Source organism: Canis lupus, chromosome 9, assembly GCF_011100685.1.
Source record: "Canis lupus familiaris isolate Mischka breed German Shepherd chromosome 9, alternate assembly UU_Cfam_GSD_1.0, whole genome shotgun sequence".
In the NCBI taxonomy this organism is placed as follows: Eukaryota; Metazoa; Chordata; class Mammalia; order Carnivora; family Canidae; genus Canis; species Canis lupus.
Genome location: NC_049230.1, coordinates 39,785,572 through 39,812,682, shown reverse-complemented (window position 1 = coordinate 39,812,682; position 27,111 = coordinate 39,785,572). Strand labels below are relative to the sequence as shown.

At 51.0% G+C, this 27,111-nt stretch overlaps 1 protein-coding gene across 3 annotated transcripts in view; it reads right to left on the bottom strand.

The window, feature by feature from the left end:
- ASIC2 (acid sensing ion channel subunit 2) overlaps positions 1-27,111 on the bottom strand; it is a 1,001,679-nt gene that overhangs the window by 243,049 nt on the left and 731,519 nt on the right. The window contains exon 1 of one of the 3 annotated variants that reach the window (XM_038548134.1): positions 21,416-22,129. The exons of the other annotated variants lie outside the window; for them this stretch is intronic. Coding sequence (XP_038404062.1) covers positions 21,416-22,129 — 714 coding nt within the window. Of the gene's footprint in view, positions 1-21,415; positions 22,130-27,111 lie in introns of those variants that run through there. 3 annotated transcript variants of the gene reach the window in all.

Sequence of the window (27,111 nt, the reverse complement as noted above, 5' to 3'; positions counted from 1 at the left end):
TTTCTTCCAGAAAACAGAGGGGAGAGTTTCAGATCTGAGCCCACTCACTCCCTGGTCCCAGCAGGCATTGTGGTCCAGGCCAGAAGCCCTCATCTCCAGCCACAGGAATCCTTCTCTCCCACTTAATGAGCCTCTGCACTTAGCCTTTACTCTACCCAGACACTGATCCCATTTACAACTTTTACTGTCCACAGTGAGTGACTTTTTTTGAATCAATAAACTAATTCATTGCAAAATCAATTGGTTAAAAAAATACCTTACCTTTTTCTCCACCCACCCAAACTCCTAGGTTGGCAAGTTACTTCCATTAAAAGGAAGAAAACCCTTTGATCGTATAATCATCTTTACGTTTTGAGATGATGAGCCTGCATACTGATTACAGAGCTAATTATCTTATAATGAGCCCATTTCCTCATCCCAGTCCCCTCTCACCTGAGGGAAGAGTTTCCTGGCGCCTTTCCCTGGGAGGAACCAGACCTCCCCCAACCCCCCCCCCCCTTCCCAGCCCACCCTCTCTCAGCTTAGCTTCCAGAACAGCCTTTTTGAAATGCAAACCTGAGCCTGTCAATCCCAGGCTTCCAGTTTTAAATTCTCTGGTCCACCATCACCTTACAGGAGGTCTCAAACTCACTGTGGGCAGTACTGAGCCTGCATGAAACGGTTTTGTTTGGTCCACATGGAACTTTAAACATAGTATTTTAAATATTTTATTTATTTAGAGAGAGAGAGCATGAGCAGGGGAGAGGGAATGCAAGAGAGAGAATCTCAGGCAGACTCTGTGCTGAGCATGGAGCCCTATGCAGGACTCGATCCCATGACCCCGAGATCATGACCTGAGCTGAAATCAAGAGTTGAACTCTTAACCGGCTGAGCCACCCAGGTGCCCCAGAACTGTAAACACTTTAACAAGGATGCCTTTAAGCAGGATGAGTGAGTTCCTATTGGCCAGCAGCCTTACTGTCCCTATCTGCTTCTACTTGGCTATTCCTTACATTACCTGTTTGAGCCTTAGGTACAACTTCATTTCCAACCCTGAATGAAGGCCGGATTGCCCAAATAAAACCTTCCCTTCATAACTTGGCCTGACTGACAACAACTCTGCCCAGCTTAACAGTTTCAGGAACAATACAACTAGCTTCTGTTTACTGAGCAGTGACTATATGCCTGGCCCAGCATACTGAGCACATTCCAGACATGATCTCATGTGAACTGCACAGGAACGCCCTGCAGGGGAGGCTGCTAAGGATCGAGGAGACTGGGGCTTGCCTAAAGTCTGAAAGCTAAGAAATGGCCATGTCAGGACCTGGATTCAAGTGCATCTGGTTCCAAAGCCTATGCTTACAACCTCTATGCTGCACAGAGTTCCATTTCCAAAATGGAGACAGGTCTGCCCAGAGCGGGGTGATCAACTCACTGCTTGCCTCCATCTTCCTGTCCTTCTACAATCCTGTGCAATCTCATGCCTCCTACTCCCACCATTCCACCAAGGACTCCTGAATCCCCATCTCCTGTCCTGACCTCTCCCTGAGCACAGGCTTACATGTCCAACTACCCACTAGGATGTCCACTCATTACTTTAATCTGAGCATGTCCAAAATGTTGAGTTCTACCTACCCCTGACACACATACCTCTCCTATCCCCCAGATCTACTGTCCTCCAGCCCTTTCCCTTCTCAGTGCGTGATACAAGGCATTAGCCCAGTAGCTTAGGCCCACAACCTGGGAGCTCTTCTTGAGTCTTTTTTATCACATTCCATAGCGGATCCAACATCAACTCTCATTGGGTCCACTCTCAACATATCCCAAATTGGATCACTCTCACCATCTCTGCCATCAAAACCTGATCCAGTCCACAGCATCTCTTACCCCAAATAGTGTATCTGCATCCTATTTGTCTTCCTACTTCCATTCTCATCCACTCTTATCGAACCTTTGAAGCCAGAGTGATCTCAGAGAATATATTAATACTCTTCTTGGAGAATATATGGTGCTCCCATACCATTTAAACTCTCCAATGCGGGGCAGCCCTGGTGGCGCAGTGGTTTAGCACCACCTTTAGCCCAGGGCCTGATCCTGGAGACCTGGGATCGAGTCCCATGTAGGGCTCCCTGAATGGAGCCTGCTTCTCCCTCTGCCTGTGTCTCTGCCTCTCTCTCTCTCTTTCTGTCTCTCATGAATAAATAAATACAATCTTTTAAAAAATAAAATAAAATAAACTCTCCAATGGCTTCTCACTGCTCTGGGAATAATCTCCACATTTAGCACAGCCTATAAGGCTTGCCACAATTTAGCCCATATCTACCTCTCCAGCATCAGTTCATACCACTCTCTCCTTTTTCCTCTCTGCTCAAGACACACAAGCCTTCTTTCCATCTCTCAATAGCCAAGTTCATTCTCATCTCAGAGCCTTTGCATTGTATCCTTTCTACCTGGAACATTCTGCCCCTAGATCTTCTTCTGGTTGCTTCCCTTTTTCATTAAGGTTCAGTTCAAATGTCTCCACTCTAGACAAGCCTTCCTGACTACACAAACTGAAAGCATCTCATAATACCTCTCTTCATCACTCCAAGTCCTACCATCCTAGTTCATTGTCTTCAGAGTTTTTATCATCATCTAAAATTATTTATGTTTACCATCGATCTCCAGCACCCCACATCCTCATCTTCTAGACTATAAGACCCATGAGAGCAGGTATTGTGCCTGTTTTGTTTGCTGTGGTCCAGTGCTAATGAGTTATGGCACATAGTAGTCACTCAATCAATACTGGTTGGATGGGACGCCTGGGTGGCTCAGTGGTTGAACATCTGCCTTCGACTCTGAGCGTGATCCCAGAGTTCTGGGATCAGGTCCACATCGGGCTCCTCGTGGGGAGCCTGCTTCTCCCTCTGCCTGTGTCTCTGCCTCTCTCTTTGTGTCTCTCATGAATAAATAAATAAAATCTTTTAAAAAAATACTGGTTGGATAAGTGAGAGAAACTTCTAAAAGGTGGAGAGAGTTCTGAAATCTGAACTTGATTTTAGGTAAATAATTATTTATTGATCACCTATTTTCTACATAAAGGAGTATAGGCTCTGAAGAAAATTGTCTTCTTAGCACATAAACCTATGGGCTCTACATTACACATGGTATTATTATGACTATCATCATCAGTCATCATCATCATGACCATCACCACCACCATCATCATCATCACTGTCATGACGATGACCATCACCATCATGACTATCACCACCACTGTCATCAATTTCAGCAGGATGATCATCATCACCACCACCACCATCATCACCCTCACCATCATCAGTCATCATCATGGTTATCACCACCATGACCATCACCATCATCACCAATACCACTACCATCATCACTCTCATAACCATCACCACCATTATCATGACTATCACCACTATCATCATCACTGTCATTACCATTATCACCATTATCATCATCAGTAACAACAGTCTCCAACATGCTAATAATTTACATTGAACAAAACAAATTTTTTGTACATTATCTCTTTGGATTCTCGGGTCATTCTCGTGAGGGGAGGTCAGTCCCTAACTGCTGTCCACATTTTATAAACGAGGAAACCTAGCCTTGAGAGGGAAGTCACTTGCCTGAGATCACTCAGCTCCAAGGTGAAAGAAAAGTGACTCAGATCCAGCACCTGGGCTGTACACCCAGTTCCAGCTGACCTGCCTCCTTCCTTTGTCACCCAGAGACAGATAGGCAAGCCAAGCCCAGGATTCATTCCTATTTTAACAACACCCACAAGACATTGTCCCCAAGTCTGCACACTTTCATTCTGGCAATGTAGGAGAGAGGATAGCATTTCAATGGCAATCCATTACCACATTTTATGACTGCTAAAGGGGAAAAAAAAAAAGAAAAGCTTAAGGTGAGTTTAGGAGGACTTTTTGGTTGGTTAAAGAAAAAAAATTACTAAATTAAAAGAGTGGAAAAAAATAAATTACTAGTGACTGTTTTTACTGCCTGAGCCTACAAGCTGGAGTGGAGAATTAAAAAGTTATATAGCTAGGGCTTCTAACCATGACTTATCACAGACAAATCCTCCATATTTATAGCTTTTTCCTTTTTTCCCATCTCAAGATAGTAAGCAATCCCCTGATATAGGACTGCCTCTCTCTGCCTGGGAGCCCCGTGGGCCGGGCGTGCTCAGCAGAGCTGTCACAGCTGAGAACACAGTGAGGACCTGGGGCAGAGGCAGGCGGGGGTGTGGAGGGTGGTGGTGGGGAGGTGTGTACTCTGCGCAGGGCCCGGTGGGGAGGAGGAAGGCCCTGGGGAAGCAGAGCAGTAACAGCCATTGCTCTGTGCCAGAAGCTGTTCTCTCAACATGCCTGGTCCTCACCACTGCAAATACCACTAATATCGTCAGTTTACAGGTGGGGAAGTTGAGGCCCGTAGAGATTAAACAACCTGCCCAAGCTCATGCACAGTAAATAGTCTCCCAAGGTCCCTGTCCTTAAAGACTTTAAAAATAAGCAGGGGGAGGGGCAGCCCGGGTGGCTCAGGGGTTTAGTGCAGCCTTGAGCCCAGGGCGTGATCCTAGAGATCACATCGGGCTCCTGCATGGAGCCTGCTTCTGTCTCTGCCTCTCTCTCTCTCTCTCTCTCTCTCTCTCTCTGTGTGTGTGTGTGTGTGTCTCTTATGAATAAATGAATAAAATTTTTTTAAAAAAATAAGCAGGGGGAAAGGATAGGATAAAAGAAGAATGGGAGAAATTGCCCAAGGAAGTAAATATTAACTGAGCATTTGCTTTGTGCCAGGCTATACAAAGAGTTTTCCCTGGTCACCTTTTTTTCCCCTCACAACCACTCAGTGGAAACAGGTAGTATTCATGCCCATTTAACAGATAAGGAACCTGAGGCACAGTAAATTAATAAAGCACTCAAAATCAGTTTGGAAGCTGCAATGCTGGGATTCAAACTGATGTCTGGCTATTATTTCCTGGCTGGACAGTCTTGGGCTAGTTACCTGAGCCTCTGTCTCCTTATCTGGGCAAGAGGAACAGCATTCTCTACTCTCAGGCTGTCCTCTCAGGCACTGGATGGGAAGCCCCTTGTAAACCACATGGCACGGAGAAACAAAGTCTGATCCAGCACCCTGCTTGCAGGCAGGCAGAGATGAGCTGCGACCTCATCTTCTAGAGATGAGATCGAGGCCCAGAGATTCCAAGGTGACCCTCATGGCCACAGAGCTGATATAAAAGAGGTTGAAATGGAGCCCCTTGCCTCTTGGTATAGCTCTCCAACATTCACTGGTAAGAGGGACCCTCACTGGGGAGAAGACTGGGCACCAGCAGGTACAAATTATGGACAGCAACAAATCTGAACACAAAAACAATTGACCCTGGATTTCTTTCGTTCTTTTTTTTTTTTTTTAAAGAGAGAGTACAGAGGGGAGGGGCAGAGAAAAGGGAGAGAGAGAACCCTAAACAGGCACCCTGCCCAGTGTGGACCCCAACGCAGGGCTCAATCTCACAACCCTGAGATCATGACCCAAGTCGAAATCAAGAGTCAGGTGTTTAACCGACTGAGTCACCCAGGTGCCCTGACCTTGCCTTTCAAGGTCACTGTATTGCCTTTTTCAATGACACAGGCTCATAGAATTAGCCAATCCTAAGGAAGACTGGGTATCTCAGTTATTCTAGGGACTGAACCCCTGGGGAAAAATACCCATGTCTGGACTCTACTTCAAGCCAATGAAATCAAAACCCCTGGGGTTGAGTTTGGAGCTTTAGTAATATATTTTTTAAGTTCTCCCAGGTGATTCTAACGTACAGAGTTGAGAAATAATGATGTATGACCTCCTTAATTTTTCAGATGTGGACCAGAGGCACAGAGAGGTACAGCTAAGGGCCCAGGGTTGCTCAGTGCTCAGCAGCAGGGTGCAGACTCCAGTCTCCTGGCAACCAGCTATAATTCCTCCTCTGCTCTCTTACTCTGATCATAGGGACCAGGCCATCCTGGGGTCCCCTGGTTGCCTGAGAGGTGGACACCCTCAGCTCCCACTCTCCCAATTCCTCCCTCTCCTTCAGCATCTTATGTCCTTAGAGTGAGCCCTGGCACCTGGGAGGCCCAAGCTGAGTACATCCTACACGTCTGCACCTGGGCTGGTCTACCCACTGCAAACCAAGGCAATTACCTAAAGTATTAGTAAGCCTGTCCCTGCGGCACTCCTGTGAGCCAAAGTAATAAATACAAAATGGTAATTTCTCTCTGGAAGCCTGGCTCCGGCCTCCCACTCAATTCCCCTCCCACCCAGAAGTCATATACCATTGCCTGGTTGTCCTCTCCTACATGGGGCGGCAGCAGTTCAGAGTTATTTAAATATCTCCGGTAAAACTTGCTTGTCAAAACCTGAATCATCCTACAAAAGCCCTAGTCCTCCTCTACAGCTTACTTGTCTGACCAGAGCAGATTCCTCTAGTCGTCAGTGGAAAGTAGTAAAAATACCCTACAGGTATTAACTAATGACTCCAAGTGGCTAACAACTTTGTGCATGTTGTTGACTAGTATCAGCCCTGGAAAGAAAGTGAGAAGCTTGAAGTTGTAGCTGGGACTTGGCCTCTTACTAGCTTTGTGACCTTGAGCAAGTCACTCCATTTGCCTAGGGCCTGCAAGTCTTCTACGTTCCCTCAGAGCTGTCGAGCTATTGTGCAAATCCAAATGGAGAATGGACTTAAAACTGATGACAAAGGCTCCAGCAATATCTTTCCACGGTCATACAGCTAGCACATGGGAAGGTCAGGACTTGAACCCAGAACCTTCCTCTTAACTCACTGCACATTAGAGTCTCTCAGGGTATCAATAGCTAGATGCAGCCCAGAGAAAGAAGGACCTAATTCTTCCCGGTATGGAAGCATGGGGAAGGGGAGAAGATGATAAAGCTGAGTCTTGAAGGATGAGGGAGAGCTTTCCAGGAAGACAAGGGGGTTGCAGGACATTTCAGGGCAAGGGACAGCAGGTACAGAGAGAACACGGCAAAATGCAGGAGGTGTGGGGATACAGCTTGGAGCTTACCTGGGTGCTTGGCTTGATCTTGTGATGGGGAGCCAAGTGGTAACTTTAAGCAGAACAGATTCTCAAGATAAAGATAACAAATGGCTAGTTCTGCTTTTTAGCACTAACCTGGAGAGGCCATTAAGGGCTTAAACTATTGCATGGCTATAGGATATGCAAGGGCAGGGAGACTGGATCAATGACGTTGAATGGATTCACTTTGATATCCTTAGAGCCAAGCACAGTACCTGGTATACAGAAGGCACTCCACAAATGTATGAATGAATAGATGAATCCGAGAGTCAGTGAATGGGTGGGTACCAGAGTGAGCAAAGAAATGAATGACCGAAATAACAAATGAAGGAATGAATCCAATAAATAGCCCAAGGCATGGTTTGGAAGCAGCCTTAGCAATTCGAACTAACAGCCTTGTAGCAACAAAAGAGCTCAGGCTTCTAGCTGCATTACCTAGGGATGCCTGTTATGGGCAAGGCTCCTCCAAATTGAAAGCTTCTCCCTGTCAGAGCAGCACGTTGCACAAAGACACACTGATTACTGTGATCCAGCTAGAGGCTTTCCTTCCTGGACTCACACCTTTTACGGACGTGTCCACCAATACCCACAGCTCATCCTCATGGGGAAACACAGTCTGGAGGTCTGTTACTCCCTTGCCATTTCTCCATTCACACGGTCTCCCTAAATGACTAGTCATTTCAGTCTCAGATAAAGACAAAGGAAAAGAGTTATCTGTAATAGAGACTTCCCAGTCGCTGTGCTGTCTGCAATTCTAAGCAGCAGCAGCCTGGAGGTCTGGCCTGGAAGAAACGGCTTTGCTCTTTGGGGAAGGATCCAGGACAAGACGGTCCCTACTTCCTCTCTTACTCCATGCTGCCTTTTCCTCTTGCCCTCTAGAGCCTTGCTACTTAAAATGTGGTCTGTGGGGCATCTGGGTGGCTCAGTGGTTAAGCGTCTGCCTTTGGCTCAGGTCGAGTCTCCCTGGAGCCTGCTTCTCCCTCTGCCTATGTCTCTGCCCCTCTCTCTGTGTCTCTCATGAATAACTAAATAAAATATTTAAAAATAAAATAAAAAGGGGTTTGTGCACCAGCCACAGCAGCATTATTTGGGAACTGGTCAGAAATGCAGAGTCTGAGGCCCTCCAACTGAACTGGAAGCTGCATTTCAGCAATATCCACAGGTCACCGTGATGCACCCAAGTTACTGAAGTTTGAGAAACTCTGTAGGTGACCCAGACACCTCCGAGCTAAGAGGGACCAGGTTTTACAAACCCTCCAGAGGGATCATGGAAGACTTCCCCGAGGAGGTGACAGCTGTCACCTGAGACTTCCGGAAGGGTACAGATTTTCATCTCCCAGTTGTGACTCACCACCATGGACAGGAGGAGTACCAGAGCAGGAGTCAGAACTGCCCTGGCTCTGGTACTAGCTGGGTGACCTTCAGCAACTCAGTTCTCCCTCAGAGCCTGCCTGCCCCATCTGTACAATGGGAACAAGATGCTTGCTTTTCTATACCACAGTTATCATGAAGACAAACAGAGATGAAACCACACAAGCTCTCTGGGAAACAGAAAGGCAGGTGAAGGGGCCTGTTTTCAGAGTTGAGAGCCAGCCATTCAGACCTGACACCTTAGAAGACAAATAAGGAAAATCTGTCTGGGAGTCAAAGGTGTAAGACCTTGCCCTTATGAAGATGAGTCAGCAGAGGAACATGGTGCTAATTAACCAGGATGTGGCACTCCACAGAAAGGGCCTGACCATGTTGGGCTCACTGAGCTGCTGCCCTTAGACAGGGATTTGCAATTGGATTCTTGAGACTGTGTTGTGTGTGTGTGTGTGTGTGTGTGTGTGTGTGTGTGTGTGTTTTCTGCTTACTTGGAGTCCTTTTTTAAAGGAGAGCTCAGCCTAAGGACCTAAGGCTACATTGCATTAGCATTCCGAAGGTCAATATTTCCAGAAACGCTAGAATCATCTTGTTCTCTCACATTGTGTGGGTGAGAGAGGCAGCTCCATTTTGGAAGGAGCCAGATGTACTCACAGAACAAAGAACAGAATGGAGCTACTGGAGCTGAATTTCCAGTGTTGGAAGGAAGGAGCCCTCCCAACATCTCCACCCCAAAGACCTTTAGCTTGCTGTTCCCTCTGTTGTGAATGCTTTTCCCCGGATCCCTGAGTGGCTTCCCCTTTTCAGCAAAGCTGCCATCTCCTTGCAGACTCAATCCTTCCCTACCCCCATCTTCAGGTAGCCTCCAGCCATTCCCTAGTACACGTCCTTACCTGTCTGCCTTCACAGTCTTTATTGATATTGAAACAATCATGTTCACTCATTTATTTGTATGTTATCTGTGCCACCACTGCCCCAATACAGGATGTTTTCCTAAAATCCTCAATTGCTTGGACTTGCATGTTAAAAATACATTGCGGGACCTCTCCCCCATAAATTCTGACTCAGTAGTCCTGGATTGGGGCCAAGGATGTTTCAACAAGCCTTCTCAATGATGATTCTGATTGTCATGGAGATCATCCCCAGAACTTCAGAATGTGAGCTCCGTGAGGGAAGGGCTCCATCCATTTCCTTAGAAGGCACATTGAACTCAACGCCCCACACACAGGGCTCTGGATAACTCTTCACTGAGTGGATTAATGAAGGACCGAAGGAGCCCATGTGTATTTTGGTAGAACCAATCCTTTCTCCTGCTTCGGCTACTCAGTATCCAGACGGAGCACTTGTTACCTATGAGGAATGGTGCTAGGTGCTGGGTCCACCACAAGACAGGGCCAGTGTGGACCCTGCCTTCAGGAGGTGATGGTCTGATGACAGGAAACTGAGTAGATGAAGAGCATTGCAATGAAAGAGCAAGAGAGGAAAGAGCCTTGAGAGTGGCATAAGCAAAGTGGGTCTTGTGGCAGAAAGGATGAGCCCCGCACTTTCCAGGTGGTTTACGTGGGGGCATGGCCGAGGATAACCTCAGAAAAGGTGAGAAATCATCCACATGGTATTTTTGTTTCATGTGTTTGCTTGTATTAGCTATACCTACATGTGGTCAAAAACATGCAGGTCACAGGAAAAAGTTCAGGCAGAGAAGCCAGGCTTTTCCCCACCCTCCTGCCCGTCCTCCCTTCATCCAGCTCAGAGGCAGCCTTTATCAGACCTCGGGGCCCCTTCCAGCCATATTCAGCACGCATCTAAGCACATGGGCTGTAGAACAGATGGGACTTACAGGAAGATCAGGTGTCCAGGGGAAAACAACAGCCTGAACAACCGCATGGGGCTTGAAAAAAGATGAGCAGCTCCCAAGTGACTTGGCTTTGTGACTTGGGGCCGAGAGCCTCTGACTCCAGAAGGGTTCGGAAGAGAAAGATCAGACAAGGTAACAGGTAGTTTCCCACCTCACTGGCTGGAGAAGATTCTCGGAGCAGGTGACAGGGGACAGGAGGACGGAGGTAGCCAGGGATCATTGGATATCAAATACTGAAGATGCGATCCTCTAAGAACATGAGGTGCAGATCTCCATCGCTGCTCCCCCATTCTCCTTTATGAGAATTGGTTTTCTCATCTGTAAAATGGACGTTAACAGTACTCTACCCAAGAGTAGCACCATGAGGGCTGAAGAAGATACATGGGAGGCAAGAGCTGGTGCATGGTCGGTCTTCATCCCCTCGTTTCTGCTCTCCCATCCCACCTCCTGCCATCAACCAGTATGCCCAAGTTGGTGACCACGCCCCTGTTGAGGTCTTAGCTGGCCCTAGCTCTGTCATTGATCAGCAGCATCACCTCTGGCAAGTTTCCAGTTGCTCCCGGAGCCTTGGCTTCCTTGTCACTGCTTTGGTGGTGCCACAGGGAGGACACTAGAGTGGCATTCTAGCCTTTAAGTGTCCCCCCCTGGCATGCAGGGGTGCCCACCTAGCTCCTGCTCATCCCCTTCTCACCTCAGGGGCATGCTAACCCAGATCCTCAGCCACAGGGACAGTGCTCTTGCCTTTCCAAAGACTTGGTAGCAGCAGACTGGAGCCTGAGACATGCACCCCAGGCTGGAATTTGAAAAACAAAACTATTTGGATGTGAAATATGCAGTTGTGTTTCCCTGGCTGGTTAAAATACTTGATGCTCATTGAATATTCAACCACAGAAAAAAAGGCTCTCACTCCATGTATTGTCAAAAATGTAATGTAATTATAGCGATGTTAAATATCCCCAGCTGTTCTGAGATATTTGAATCTTAAATCAAGCCTGACTGTACACATCCTGGGGTTGCAGCTGGAGATCTACACCAAGTACCTCACAAGCACAGAGCTGTGGAAGTTCGGGCAAGAACTCTGGGCTAGGGTCTCTGAGCCCGTTTGTTATATCTGGGCTTCACCCTCAACGCGGGCATAAGGACCCCCATCGTGAGCTACTGGCAGCATTGCCAAAGAGATCCATGTTCCTCAAAAGGGCTGTGCAAACTGGCAGGTCATAAGCATCTATCCAAATAGTCTTTCAAATCCATGTGCAGGGAGCATAAAGAGATAGTGTAAAATAAACGGTAATAAAGTGAATAAACACGCGTCTCACTCCAGAGCCTTTGAGGTGCTTCTATAAATCAAATTCTTGCCATAATTTGCTCTGTGAGACTGTACTGAGAAGCAGAATCAAAGCTCATCTGCTTTCCTGAGCAGTAGGCTTAGATTTATGGATGTGAGTTCACAGTGGATGCCCGTGCCATTTCAAAGTGGGAAAATAATTTTCATTGGGAGGGGTTCCAAGAGAAGATTAAACCCTTCACTTTCAGAGATCAGAGTATCAACAACCTTCAGATCAGATATGCCACTGGAATCAGAAGGTGATGGCCAGCATACATATTTTGGAAAAAGAGTGAGTTCTCAGAGGAAGAAACAGATACTCCTGTGACGTGAAAGCGTCATCTATAGGCTTAAGCACAGATATCCTGAGGGTTTTTCAAGCTTCCTGGTGACTTTCTAGGTGACCTTGAGCAACTCATTCTCCCTCTCTGATTTTTTCACTTTGGTCGGGGTACTGAGTGAGGGAAGTGGCCCTAAAAGGCTCTGACTTACCCATAGAGGTATGACATGAAAGCTACAAGAGGTGGGACCGTGACAATATAGAGAAGGCCACTGTTGGCACATTATCCTTCCAGGGCCTAGCAGTCTTTCTTGGAAGAAGTGAGAGGTGTCACCTGATAACAATGAGGATGACAGTGACTGCTTACATTTAGCTGGCACCTACACATCTGTGCTTTTACACAGTAGGGGTACTTTCTGCATTGATCCTCAACTTTTACCCACCAGGACCGGACCATAGCTCGCTCTCAATAATTTTTGAATGGATTATTACCTTGCCTGCGAGTTTCACAACCACCCTGCTGGGAAGGTATGATCTCTGTTCTACAAATAAGGAAACAGAGTCTCAGCGAAGGCAAGCAACTCTCCAGTAGCCACCCAGTTGGGACCTGGAGGACCTGGGCTTTGAATTTGAGTCTGTCTTCTTCCTGAATTTCCCTCCTTCCTAGTCCTCCAAGCACCTCTTTTCTAAGCTCCTAGGGTTCAAACTCCCAATCTTGCATAAATGTAAGTATGGTTAAAATACTCTCATATTGACTATTTTTGAACCTAGCTGCATGTTTGTTCTGGATTCTTTTATTTTCTTGGCTTTGGGACAGACCGTGATCCAAACCTACCCAGCCTGGTTCACCACATGGAGTCAGGTATGTAGCTGAGAGAGTTCTATACAACAAAGGAAGCTTGTATGAGTTTTCTGTTGCTGCTGTAACAAACTACCACAAACTCAGTCACTTTAAGCCACACAAATGTATTAGTGTGTAGTTCTGGAAATCAGGAAGCTAAAATGAAGGTGTCAGCAAGGTTGCGTTCCTTCTGTAAGCTCTGGGAGAGAATGTCTCCTTGTATGACCAGCCTCTAGGGGCCACCTGCTTTTCTAGACTCGTGGTCCCTTCCTCCATCTTCCAAGCTATCTATCAATGTGGTATATTCAAATCTCTTTCTGACTCTCTGGTCTCTGATTCCATGGTGACATCTTCTCTGACTCTGACCCTCCTGCTCCTCTAATAAAGACCCTTAGTGATTATGCCGAGCCCACTGGATGATCCAGGATAATCTTCCCACCTCAAAACCCTGAATTATCTATGAGTCTCCTTTTGCTATGTAAGGTAACAAGTTCAGAGGTTCTGGGGATGAGAATGTGGTTATCTTGAGGGACCATTATTCAGCCTACCAGATGGCCTTTGCATTTTGGTTTGATTGACATTCTGGCCATGGCCATTTACAGACCCAGCGACTTGTACCTGACTGAGAGAGTCCACTGATCCTTTGCAGCATTCATGGGACTTTAAGGCGCCCACAGCTGGGCTCTGTCTCTCAAAATGTGGCCCGTGGACTAGCAGGATCTGCAGCATCCGGGAGCTTTCAGAAATGCAAATCTTGGGCCCTATTCCGGGCCCACCAAATCAGGGTCTCTGCAGGGGGCACAGGAAACTGGGCAGCTCAAGTTTGAGAAGCACAGGCCTAGAGGGCTTTCCATTCATCCTCAGTTAATTGGAGTATGCTGCAACTGACCTGCCTGGGAAGGAGGGGAGGTCTCAGGGCAGAGATAAAGAAGGAAATCAGCTCCTCTTTTCAGCAGCAAGTCTTAGCGTTGATCCTCTTCTGCAAAGCACTCAGGGGCCCATTGCTTTTTCCCTAAGAAAATCTGCTAGGGCTGGTGAAATCCCCTTAAGCCCATCATGAGCAGGAACGGGGGAGCTGGGGAAGAAGAGCTGTACCGGAAACTGAGGAGACCTGAATTCAAATTCCAGCTGTTTCTTTTCCTGGGCCATGTGACCCTGGGCAAGTGGCTTCCCCTTTCTGAAGTTAGGCAGGCAAAAGGGTACAGTACACACCCTTCACTGCTGTCGGGATAAAATGAGATGGTAATGCATATTAAGATATCCTATCCAGGTAATAACGCCTCTGCTGGTTGGAAATGTAAGTTTGCTGACCCAAGCTGGACCGGGGTTTCTTTTTTGGGACAAATGTGACGTAGTGCAAAGAGCACTGACTTTGGAATCCAAAGATCAGAGTTTCTATCTCTGACTTTGGGCAAGTCAGCAGACCACTTTGCATCTCAGTTTCCTTATCTGTACCAGGGGGAAAAGATGACTTTCTTTTCCTGTCTGTCGTCGGGCTGAGATAAACTAATGAACATAAAAATGCCCGGCAGAGAGGAGGAGCTCAGTAAGTGTGTGTGGAAACAGAGGAAACAATTTACGAGGCAAATTAATAGTATCAACAGTGGTGTCAGGGGATCTATTTGACATGCTCAGGAGAACAAACTTCCCCAGTGCGTTAGCGGCCTCTGTTTGTTTTACCAACAAGTCCTGTTCCAATTATGAGTGAGTCATCTCTTTGTGAGCACAGGTCTGAGCTGGATCTCAGTTTGGCAACATTTCCTTAGCCAGGACTACAAGTTACTAATGTCCTTGAAAGAATGAAAATAGTCATTTAGTTTGGATTACGGCCACATGAAGACTTTTCACAACTCCTGATGCCCCTATGTGGCTGATGGAGTAGGAGGATGCTCAACTGTCCCTGCTCCTGTGCTCTGAGGTTCGCAGGGTTGCAGGCCTTGACTTTGAGGGCCCACGCCAATTTATAGTGAAAGAAATTTCAAGCTGAAGTTTGACACGTGGTGCAGGATACCCTCCAGAGAAGGGTTGGTTCTTACCAGCATCTCTGTGTGTTGGCAGAATGGGGTCATAGCAAAGGAGAATATCCAGCTTTGGAGCTGGACCAGCCTTTGTTTGAATCCTGACTCTGCTGCCCTCTAGCAGTGACCTTGTGCTTTCCTGAGCCTCCGTTTTCTCATCTGTAAAATGGGTTCCATAACACCCATTGGAGGCTGGTGAAATGGACGTGAATGTTTACATAACAGGTACCTACTCCAAATCCTGGGCTGTCATATGCCTGGTCCCCTCCCTGTATCTCCTTTCAGCTCCCGTCACCCCGATGAAGAAGAACATTGACCTTTGCGGACCTATGTGCCAGAAACAGAATAAATTTATTGTCATCTTTGTTGCCAAATGCCTGGCACACAGTAGGTACTCGATGGGCATTGGTTGGTTGAATCTCTGAGGGGCTGATCCAAGCAAATCACTTAGGAGAATCAAAGCGATGAGCTGCATAAACCAAATGGTCTGGTTACTTCTCCAGCCCTTCCTCAATTGGGCAGACGTCTGATTGATGCATTCATGACTGGCCACGGTGGCCCCTGAGCAGCCACTATCAGAATCAGTCTGACATTGGTCAATTTGGATATCTCCAGACCTGAGCAGAGTTTACATTTGATTCCCTAAACTAATTTCCCCGAAGTAAAATCACTGGTAGAGTTCTTTTCATGTTCCTTGTATAAATGTCTATTTAATCACCATCCTGTCTCCCGCACTTCAGTAACTTGTACATTTCCCCCTTAATCACTGCTTCTGCTCTGCAAAGAAAAGAGATGGTTGGCTGAAAAGCCCAGGCCATCTGCAGTAGTTAAGCCCTATTTTCCCCTGACTGCTCACTTGGACGGAGAACTTCTCAGTTAAGTCCCTTTGGTCATTTGGCACGTGCCCTCATTTCACAGAGGAAGATCCTGAGGCCAAAGTCACAGGGCTGGTCAGGGCAGCGCTGAGGCTGGCTTGGTTTTCCCAGTGCCTCCCCCACCTCCCACCCACGCTGCTCCTTCTCCATCCAGCTGCATGCACCTTTGTGGTCCTGAGGACTTGGGTTCAAATTCTGCCTTTGCTACCTGCTGGCTCTGTGACTCCAGGCAGACTACAATCCCTCCCCGAGCTGCAGTTTCCCATCTGTAAAATGTGAATGATCACACAACCTTTTAGGGTTATTGCGAGAACTGAGATGGCACGCAGTGCGCCCAGCCCGGGACTAGCGTATCACAGCTGCCCAACGCTATTTGCCTTCATCCTGCACTCGGAACGCTCCCTGCAAGTAATAATAACCGAAATAGCTCACATTTATTGAGTCCTTTACTTGGTGCCAGAAACTGTTCTAAGCACTTTACATGTATTAGCTCATTTACACCTCTTTCTCTAAAGGCAAAAGTATCTTTCTTGCCTCCCTAAAGCCATCCATCCTCACAACTACTGGACTGCCTGGCCTAGCACCATTTCAACCGAATTTGCTGATTTTAAACAATATGTTGCTAAAATGATTTCTTGTTTTCTGTTGCTGGCTCCGAGCAGCCAGCCTGCTCGCTGTGACAAAGTGTGATGAAACCAAATGCTGTCTCCTTGGTTTTTAGTACATATGACTATTGCAAAATCTGGACTCAAGATTGACCCCAGCAAAAAGGGGTTAAGAAAAAGGGTAGAGTGCAGGGAGGAATGGCCCTGGTGCAGTGAAGAACGGGGGAAGGACACGGATGACACAGATGGGACCCTCCATGGTCTAACAGCCAATAGCAAAAGAAGTCAGAGATTTGCTACAAAGATTAAAAACTTAGTTTGGCCCCCAGGCAACCATCACTGGCAGTGATTACCACACCTCTGCACTCCTCCTCCTCAGCACCTCCAGTCCCTCCCTACAAATACCCCAAACCATGCTCAGGGCCTAGAAGCCTGTGTTCAATCTCATTGTTTCCCACCTCTGTATTCACATTTGTATATGCTGTCACTGCTCCCTGAAATCCCCACTCTTTCCTTCTTTACCTTGGAACTCCTACTTATCCTTTAAGACTCAGTTCAGATGTCACCTCCTTCGGGAAGCCATCAGAGGTCCTGGGTACTGACCTGGGTCTGACCTGGGTAGTCCTCTAAGCCCACATCACACCTCTGCACTCTATACTGGCATCTGGTCACACATCTCTTTCCTCAAAAATAATTAATGAAGGACACACACCAAGCCTTATTTAGTTTTATATCCCTGGCAGCTAGTACAAAGCTTCACATACAGGTGACACTCTAGGCTCTGGTTGATTGAATGAATGAACCAGGAAATGAGCCTATTCCCACTCCGGTAAGCGGTCATAATAAGAGGAGATGATCATTATAGGGAGAATAATTAGTAAGTGCTACCCCCAGATATGAGGACTCTGCCAATATCTTTATCCAAATTATACAGTAGCTCTCATATATTGGGCACCTGCAGCTATGCAGGCGTGAGCCAGCCCCTGCATACATGTGGTCTTTGTCCAGCAGCGTGAGGCAGGCATTATCACCAGAGGTGTGAGAGTGAAGCGCCTGCCCCAGGCGCACATCTAGGAGGGAACAGAGCCAAAAGTCTGTGCTAGGTCCGCCCGACACCTTCGCTTGAGCCGGGCCTCCTCCCAGAGAGGATCACTGCTCCTTGTTTTTGCAGCAGATCCTGATAGGCCTCTCTGTCTGCCCCTGTTCCCAACTTCTTGGTCCCTCTCTGGAGGCTCCAGTCCCATCTAGCTCCACCCCCAGGATGACCCAGGAGGGCCAGAGTGTGTGTGCTGGTGGTGCCGGTGCCAGAGAAGGTCCAGGGCTTGGGCCAGGCAAACAACATGGGCATTCAGAAGCAAGAGCTGCTTTGACTGGCAGTGGAGTGATTAACCCTAGCACAACTGTAACAAACAGAGGAGCTGCAAGTAAACATATCCCCAGTGGACCAATTGGCAGACACACCTCTTTACAATACTCTTCTCTCCCCTGCCAAGTTTATTTCCAGACAGGAGACTAGCTAGATGGAATGAGACTTTGGGGACAGCTGGCACATCCCCCCAAAAGGCATCCCCTGAAGTCATATTCTTCACCTGTTGCACGGTTCTCTTAGGGCTTGGTAAGCATGGGGATGTGGAGGAGTGTTTTGTATGCAGCTCTCCATTCTCTGTCTCTAACACAAAACGTAATAAATGCCCAGAAACTGCCCAGGCATTTCCTTAGTAGAAATGCATGCCACTGGTGTTCCCTGGAGAAATTAAGCCAAGAGTCTTGGTGCGGGTCTTCCAGGACAACAACAAGTCTCGGGGGTACCTGGTGAAGGGGTTCATTCTCCAGGCCTTTCCTCAACACTTATGTGTCAGCCTCTGTGCTGGAGAGGTTGGGGAAATCATATGTGACTCCGGCCGGGGTCTAGAGTGGGGAACAGTCACGGACCAGTAGGTGTGAAGACTGACACCTAAAGGAGGTGATAGAGGGGCAGAAAGGAAGAAGGCATCAGTTGCTGGTTGATGAGAGGAGGAGAGTGTGGCAGTCAGGACAGCCTCCAAAGCAGAAGAAACCCCAGGTCTGGATGCTGAAGGATGAGTAGTTCCTGAGGCAGACAAAGCAGTGTGTGTGTGTGTGTGTGTGTGTGTGTGTGTGTGTGTGTGGTTGTGTGTGGGGAGAGGGGGCATAGAGGGCAGGGAGCACTTATAGCAGCAGAAGAAGGCAGAGTGGCTTGGGGAGCGGTGGTCCAGCTGTTGTAAGCTGTTTGCAGAACTTAAGGATGTGGTACCAGAGTGGACAGGAGGTGAGGCAGGGCATAGGTGCAGAGTCTGAGGGCAAGGGATCTGTTGAGGGGTTTTAAGAAGGGGGATGACATGCTTCAGGTGGAACTTTAGAACTACTCTGGCTATAGCGTAGGGAATGGATGAAAAGAGGAGGGGCAATGAGCTGGAGGCCAACAGACCAATTAGGAGATGGATGTCATTTAAAGGCAACATTTTTATAGGAGCCAGCACAGTTTTAAGAGCTCCTCCCTCATTATATGCATGCATATACACATCTGTCTATCCATCGATTGATCCATCCATCCATTTACACACAACAAATATGGTGCATTTGTTACCTCCACTAGATGGAGTAGGAAACTAAAGAACAGAGAGGCTAAGCCACTTGCCCGGAGGGCACACAGTAAGTGGTGGTCTCAGGATTTGAATCATCAGGGTAGCTTGAGCATTCATGGTCTTACCCACTGCACTATGGTGCCACTCCACCAGAGATGGCAAAGATCTGAGTCAGGTTGGTGTAATTAGAGGAAAATATTCCTGATGGCCTGCTCTGTATTTGATGCTCTTCTGAAATAGCTTCCAGCTTCCATGGATAAAGGGATATGGCCTTTAATTCTGAGATCTTTGGTAAAACAAACAAACAAACAAACAAACACCCTACAGCATGAAATGTTAAGGGGCTGGAAAGTTAAGGGGCAGGGTCATGAAAGGAAGCCACTGGGGGGGGGGGTCACTTGAGTCCCTAGGGAACACATATTTGGAGAAGGGAGGTATTTCTTTTGTTTATGTGTGTGTATGTGTTTGAGTGTGTGTGTGTGTGTGTGTGTGTGTATCTGCAAGCTCTCCCGCTGAAGGAAGACAGGGTGCAGGTGAGTAAGAGGAGGGTGTACCCCAGTGGGAAGGGTCCGGGTTGCTTCAACTCATGGCCATAGCTGCTGGGGAGACTGAGGCCAGGTGGTTCCCGAAGGTGCTGTATGTTTGGAGGTGGAGATGGGTTAGGCACCTGTATCATGTGCCCTAGGCTATGACTGCACCCCCTGAGGCAACTCCCCTTTCCACTCTCCCAATCACACTCTAAGGAGGAATGGTAGGTGGCAGGGGTTAGGGAGGGCAAGAGTCCTACACAGGGATCTTCTAATAGCAAAGAGGCTCCGGCTCAGAGAAGAAGCCTACATGTGGTTTCTGTGTAATACAGCTGATGCTATGCAAAGTTGGACTTCAACCTACTGGCTCTGAGCTTTGGACAGCATTGTGGAGCCTCCTCTTCCTCATCTATAAAACGGGAATAAAACTAAACTCATTGCTAACGCAGCATTGCGTGAATGTCAAAAGTGTATAGTGGCTGTTATCCGGCAGTGCTGCACACTTTGTATAGCCATCATCAGATGTGCACGATTCTATTTGGCGGGCTGTGTTGCTGACAGTTGAATATAAATTGAACTTCAGTCTCATGTTAGTGGCTGCTAGTGAGTGGTCAGCCAAACAATAAACAAGGCATCGCTAGTCTCATTCCTTCATCTCTGTAGAACTTGGCGTTGCATTTGAAGTCTGAAAGGAGTCACTTAGAAGCACATAGGTAGCAGCATGTGTTTGCTGAAGTAGGCAGAGGAGCCACTGGGTAGGGATTCCTCAGAGGCAGGCTGAAAAGCCCAGGACACAAGGGATATTTGGGGAATGGGTAAGTCAGGGCTGCTCTACGTAAGGCAAAGCAAGGAGAGCAAGACCGAAGCCAGGGTCACCATCCTTGACAAGGACTAGCCCAATTAGCCAATCGGAGGCCTGGCCTGACTGGCATCTGAGCCCACACCTGTTGGAACGATGGTATCTCTTCACCATCACAGGAAAAGCGCTGTCAGATACAAGGCTGTCAGGAGTGAGGCAAAGGGGCTGGTAAAATCATCATCAGAGCATTACAGATAAGCACAAACCTTCCCCGCTCTAGTGGAAAAACCCAAACCCACCTAAGGGGCATTTACACACGAATGACTGGACAGGCTTGTGCCACGCTGGGGTTTGGCACCAGAACTCCTCCAAGGCAGACCGCACGAGGCAGATACCTTCTGTCTGACAGCTGCATTATCCAGACCCACAGCGTGGGGGAACCAGCACAGCAAATGGTTTACAAACCCCGAACACAGCTTCTCCTGGCCCCTGCTGTTCACATCAATATCTCTTTGAGGCTGCTTTCCCCACTGCAGGGTGGTGGCTTCTCTAGAGCCGGACCCATACTCACTCACTCCGTGGGGTCAAAGACCCCACTGACGCCCACCACTGCAATCCCCCCTGGATGCCTAAGACAGAGCTTTTACAAAGCAGCGGAAGAGGCTGCAGAGTACCGCCACCTAACTGGCTCGTTTCGGTGTTGGTTAATATTCTGGGCGTTTCCTCCGAAGTCTCCCTAGATTCCAATGTTTTGGAACTCAGGCATAAGCTGCTTAGGGCAGTGCGATTCTGCTGATGGCCCATTTTTGAAGAGCTTCCTGCTGGTTTTCCCAAAGACCACAAACCCACAAGTAAAACACGCATCCCTCTCGTCCCATCCCTTCACCCGAGACACAGGGCAGTTGCCTGGGGTCCTGTGCACCTGCGGCGGGGGGGGTGGGGGGGGTGGGGGCGGTACGGGACGAAGAGGTCTAGCATTCACAGGAGGGGACCAGAAGGAGCAGAGCTGAGGGTCTGGGGGCCGACGAAGGCGAGAGCCGGGACAGGTGAGCGAGGTCACGCCTCCTACAGTTACGTCCAACTTGCCACGACCTGGAGGACGAGCGAGGCTCAGGGGACCTAAGAGCGGGTTCGGCCTCGGCGTCCCGGAATGATGTCACCGGCAGCGGCCTGGTGTGCCACCCTGGGGGTGGGGGGGGCCCTACTGAGTCCGGAGCGCGGGGCGGGGCGGGGGGAGCGGAGGGAGCGGGTCCGCGCGGAGGGCAACTCACGGAGGAGAAGTTGTGCGGGCCGCAGAGCTCGCCGCGGTACTTGCAGGAGAGCAGCATGTCCTCCAGCTGGTGGCCCAGGCGGTCCATGAAGGCGGCGCTGATGCCCTCGAAGTGGCGCGGCGGCAGGAAGAGGCGGAAGTCGGCCAGCTTGCGGAACCACTGGCGGCGCGGCTCGTCGCCCCGCAGCAGCTCGCTGACCAGCGGGCGCGCGGTGCGGTTGGGCAGCAGCAGCCCGAGCCAGTGGCCGGCGTAGTAGAGGTCCCCCTTGGAGAGGCGCGGGAAGCGCAGCGGGTTGTTGTTGCACACGGTGACGGCGGGGAAGGGCAGCTGGCGGCTCCACTCGCGGTGCACCCGCGTGTGCGACGGGAAGCTGAGCCAGTAGAGCAGGCGGTTCGAGGACCAGGACAGCAGCAAGCCGAGGGACGTGCAGAAGGCCAGCACCCACAGCGCGCGCCGCTGGAAGGAGCCCCCCGCCGCCGCGCGCCCGGCGCACATGTGCCGCAGCCCGTGCAGCTTAGCGCGGCTCAGCGACGGCCGCCCCCTGCGGGCGACCCCCGGCCCCTGCAGCGCCCGCTCGCGCGCGCCGCCCCGGGCGCCCCCGGGCTGCCCCGCCGCCGCCACGGCCGCCGGCGCCGGCTCCTCGCGGGCCATGCGGAAGCGTCCCGGGCCGGTGAGCGCGGCCGCGGGCAGCCGGGCTGCGCCGCTCCGGCTCATTCATTCAGCCCGCGGCTGGCGGCAGCGGCGGCGGCCCCGGCCGGGCGGAGCCGCCATGGGAGTCCGCAACAGCAGTGGAAGCAGCAGCAGCAGCAGCAGCAGCAGCAGCAGCGGCGGCGGCCGCCGCGCGCAGCCCGCGCCAGGGAAGCGTACGCCCGAAAGGAGCTCCGGTGGCGCGGCATGCCCGCCCGCCCGCCGCCGCCGCCGCCGCCTCCGCGGGCGCCCGCCCGGGACCGAGCGCCGCTCCGGCCCGCCGGCCCCGGCCCTGGCCCCTGCCGAGCGCCCCCCGGGCTCCCCGGGCCCCTAGTCTTCCTGGAGGGCGCCTGGCCCCGCCGCTACCTCTAGAGGGGCCCCACCGGGCGCCGCCTCTCCGGTGCCGGGCGCTGCGCCCGCCTCCCCTCGCCTCGGACCCCGGGGGACCCCGCGCCGCGTCCCCCCTGCGCCGCCTAACCCCAGCTTTTGCGCTGGTCTGGGGAGAGCAGCCACGCGGCCACCATCCCGGACCTGGACATCCCCAGGGGCCCGGCCAGCCCAGCCCGTAGCCCCGCGGCGCTGGGACCCGCGAGAGAAGGCGCCGGGGAACGAGCGCCCCCAGAGGCCGCCGCGGCTCGGTCTCGGGCTCGGGCTCGGGCTCGGGCTCGGCTCGGGCTCGGGCGCGGGCGCGGGCGCGGGCTCGGGCGCGGCGGGCGGGGTGGGGTGGGCTGGGGTGGGTGTGTTCCCGGGCGAGGGGTCGCTCAGCGGCCGTGGCGCTCTTTCCCTCCCCGGCGCGATCCGTCCGCCGCGCCCCGGGCTGCGCTCGGCGGAGACCCTCGAGGGCTCCCCCCAGGCCCGCGCCTGAGCCCTGCGAGCGACGCGCCCGCCCTCGCCCTCGCCCTCGCCCTCGCCCTCGCCCTCGCCCTCGCCCTCGCCCGGGGCTGGGGGCTGCTCGGGGCGTCCTGCGGAGGGCTGCCTGCCGCGGGGCCCTCCCGCGCTGCTGGCCCGAGGAAAGTGTCACTGCTCCCCGCCACTCTCCCGGGCGCCTCGGCTCTCCAGAAAAGGCCGGCCTCCTTGTCCCCTGCCTGGTCTCCTCCCTGCCCCGGCGGCGCCAGGAGCGGGGCACTGCGGAGCCCCGGCAGCACCTCTCGGCGGGGTGACCGGGACTCGCCGCTCCGCGCGTCCTGCTCTCCGGGCTGCGAGCCCGCGGCGGCGGCGGGGCTGCGGGGCGGCGGCGCGGCGGCGCGGCGGCGCGGGCTGCGCTCCTCTCCCGGCTGCCCGGCCCTCCTCGGGCCGCGGGCGAACTTGGGCAGCGGCCGCGCGACGCCGGCGCGGCGGGGTTTCAAGCACCTGCTCCTCAGCTCGCCGGCCGCACGGCTCCGGGCGGGCGGGGCGGCGGCGGCGAGCGCTGTGCGCTCCTGGAGACGCGGTGCTGACGCGCCCGGCTCCTCCTCGCTGCATTTTAAGTCCCGGCCACTGTGGCCGCTGCGCACCGAGCGGGGAGCCTCTCGCCGGAGCCGGCCGGGCGGGGGATGCGCTGCACAGATGTGCCAGAGTGTGCGGGCTGGGGGGAGAGACGGGGGTGGGGTGGGGTGGGGAGAATCGTCGCGAAGCCATGTGTGGACAAGTGTGAGAACACCTCGGGCTGGGAGATGGGCTGCACAGAGAGTGAGCTGCCGTGTAGTGTGGGCATGTGAACAAGTGTGTGAGGGGGGCGTCGCACAGAGTGTGGGTAGGTGTGTGTGCATGTGCTGAACGGGTATTTCTGTGCATCTCGTGCATGTGAGCTTATCTGCAGATGATGTACTGTGGCTACCTGAGGGGGTGTGATGTGTGTAGGATAGGGTTCTGTGATGGTGTGTGTGTTCTCTGTGTGTGGGAGTGTGTGTGCACTGGGTGGTGGGTATGAATGGGTGTGTTGATGTGCAGATGCATAGCAGAGTTTCTGGATGTGGTGGGTGTGTTTTGCATGCGTGTCTGGGTGTGTGGTACGTGAGTTGAGGTGCTAGGAGTGGTGATTGGGCCTCTGGCAAGGTGGGCTCTGCCTCTTGGGAGCTTCCCAGGTGTGCAGCGCCCCCCACCCACCCTCCAGCCCCACCACCAAGGGTCTGCTGCTCAGCCCTAGAGCGCTCAGCCAGCACAGCTCTCCTAGGCAGCAAGGAGGACTGTGGCTTCCCAGGACAGGAGGCTCCATCTCCGCCATTCACCTGTGAGCCTACAGTGTGATGTCACACCCCCCCCTCCTGGGCAGGCTCAGGGGCTCCCACTAACCCTCAGGCACCTTTGGATGATTTTATTTAGCCTTTGTAATATTCTACTTTGGTGTGTTTGAGACGATGGATGAAGCACACAGTGTACTGCTAGCTCCATGTCACAGGTGAGACTAGGGAGGACAAGTACGTGGCCAAAGTCATACAGCCTGCAAGCGACAGACTGGGATTCTGCACCCAGGTGCCCAAAGCCCTGGCTCTTTCTACTGCACCCCATAGCTTTACAGTTTGCACTGTGGGCCAGGCACCTTGAGGGCGGAGCTGGAATCCTGCAGCTCTCGCAGCTACCTGGCAATGAATGTGTGCCACTCAGACCTCGGATTGACCCCCTGAAGCCTCAATGGAAGAGGTAATGCTTCAGCCCCATTATTCCATGGGATAGAGGGGTTTTCCAGAGAGTGGGTTTTGATGGGGGTTGTAGCGGAGTAGAGACAGTGTGAAAAAGATCCCAAAGGTGGGAGGGCACTTAGTGAAGTAGCGGGATTTGGGATTTGGGCCCGGAGAGGAATTTCACCTCCTTTACGATGACTTCTTAGGGGTGCTTCTGGCAAATCTGTTGAATGAGCCCAGAGTGTCTGAGTGGTACTGGGTGGGCTTTCCCTCTTCACTGACCTGGAGGGCATTCTGTCAGCTTGACAGCTCCCTGCATCGGGTCTCTGGAGAAGAGGACATCTGAGCCCCACTCATCCTCACTCACCCCCATACATAAACACACGTGCACCTGCCTCACACACGCATCACACGCACACCTGGAGACTCGTCTCATTCACCAGCAGAAAAAGCTACTGAAGTGGGTTTTTCTATTTTGGATTCTGTTCCTTGAAGCTGTCTGTTGCTGGCTTTGGGGGGAAGGTTCTGAATCTGCCAGTTTTATGGGGTTTCTATCAGAGGCTCCCAGCCTGGTCCTAACGTTCCTGTAAGTTGCCACAGTGATACGTATCCCAGTTAAGGTGGAGCTTGTGAGCTCAGCAGCGCAGTTGCTGAAGAGGCAGCCAGTGCAAGCACATCACATCTTCCAGAGTCCTAACTCTGGCCTGGCACAGAGACCTGTCTTAAAGAAACCTTTAGGATGTTCAATGTTTCTGATACGTTCAGGGCTGCGGGCTGTTTCTTTCCTGGCAGTTTCCCTCTTGAAATGTACACCTGCTGTTGTTGGTTGCCTGGATGTCTTCTGTGCCTTGGGTTTTCCTGTTAATTCTCCAGATGGGTTGCTTTTCCAGAGAGGGGAGAGGTATCCTGCGTAGGCTCCAGGCTCTTGGCACAGAAATCCAGCAGGAGGTAGAGGATGGCTAGTGACCCTAGCAAAGATCAGTGGCACTCTCTATGGCGTACGTATGCAGTGAGTTCCCTACCCCCATGCACCCCACCCCCCACCTGGACCAATACTTCCACCAGCTCAGCAAACTCCACTCTTTCTTCAAGCCCCAGCTTAAGCATCACCTCCCGGGAAATTGGAGCCATCATGGCCCTTGCAGTAGTAGCTTTCAACTATGTATGTCCAGGGTATTCTTCTGGACATGAACCCTTTGAGGACAGGGACTACACCTCACTCATGTTTATGTCCCTCCCTCCTAGCACAGTGCCTGGCACACTGACAAAGCACCCTGAGACAGGAGGAGGGGAAAGGAACTAGGATTTCTTGAATATTTCTGTATGTCACACATTGAATCGGACATGTAAATGTATTTAATTTCTCACTCCAATCCCGCAACGGAGGAATTTTGGTTCTCTTTATATATTTGTGAACCAAGGGCTCAGAACTAAACTCTAACTCATTCCAAAGCCCAAGAATTTCCCTTTCCACCATGCTTCTTGCAAAAGTATAATAATACACAGATAATAAAATAAATATAGGACTTCCTAAGCACTAGGGCCTGTTCTAAGTTACTTACACTAAAGACAAGTGTTCTAAGTATTTAATCCTCAAAATGATTGTATGAGGTGAGTAGTATTATTTTCTGTACCTCAAAGCAGAGGAATCCTTACCACATAGAGGTAGAGCTACTCACCCTAAGCCACACAGCTACTAAGCTGCAGAGCAGCCTTTGAATCCAAGCAGTCTGGCTCCAGCTCCCGTGGTCTCAAACCCTACCCCATATCATCTCTGCTCTATTGAATGACAGCACATGGGAATTAGCTTTCCTGTCCTGGAAGACTCGCTTGGCCAGAAAAACAAATTCGCAAGGCAGCGCATGAGCTGACCCACATAACCTCTCCACCAAGAAATTAGAATTATCATTGTGATTTGCCAATAATAAGCTTTCAAGAAAATCTTCCTTTTCTTTTTTTTTTTTTTTTTTTTCCTTTTCTTGTTTATCTCTAAAACATCTGTTGCTCACACCTGGAATCCTGGCCTTTTCTTCTGTGCGATGTTTGTGTGCAGTGACAGCGAGGCCTCTACTTACTGGCCAGCCAGCCCACTTCCCAGGATGGGACTACCACCACTAATTATGAGCTCTTTCTCAAATCCAATGAGTTTGTTGGGAGGCGGAGGCCGATTTCAGCCAATGTGATTTTCTGGTTCTTATAATCCAATTTTCGGAGCTGATCCTTGTTGACTTAATCAGGCTTCACCGGAGCCCCCAACATTCCTGTTCACCCCTACTCCCTCCTACTCAGGGGTCAGGCATTGGAAAGTGTCTGAGGAGCCAGCTCACCCTGCTCCCTACCTGCTATAGGAATCCCTCTTACACACCCTTTTAGGAACTGTCCACTGGTAACCGGTTCTATTCTGGAACA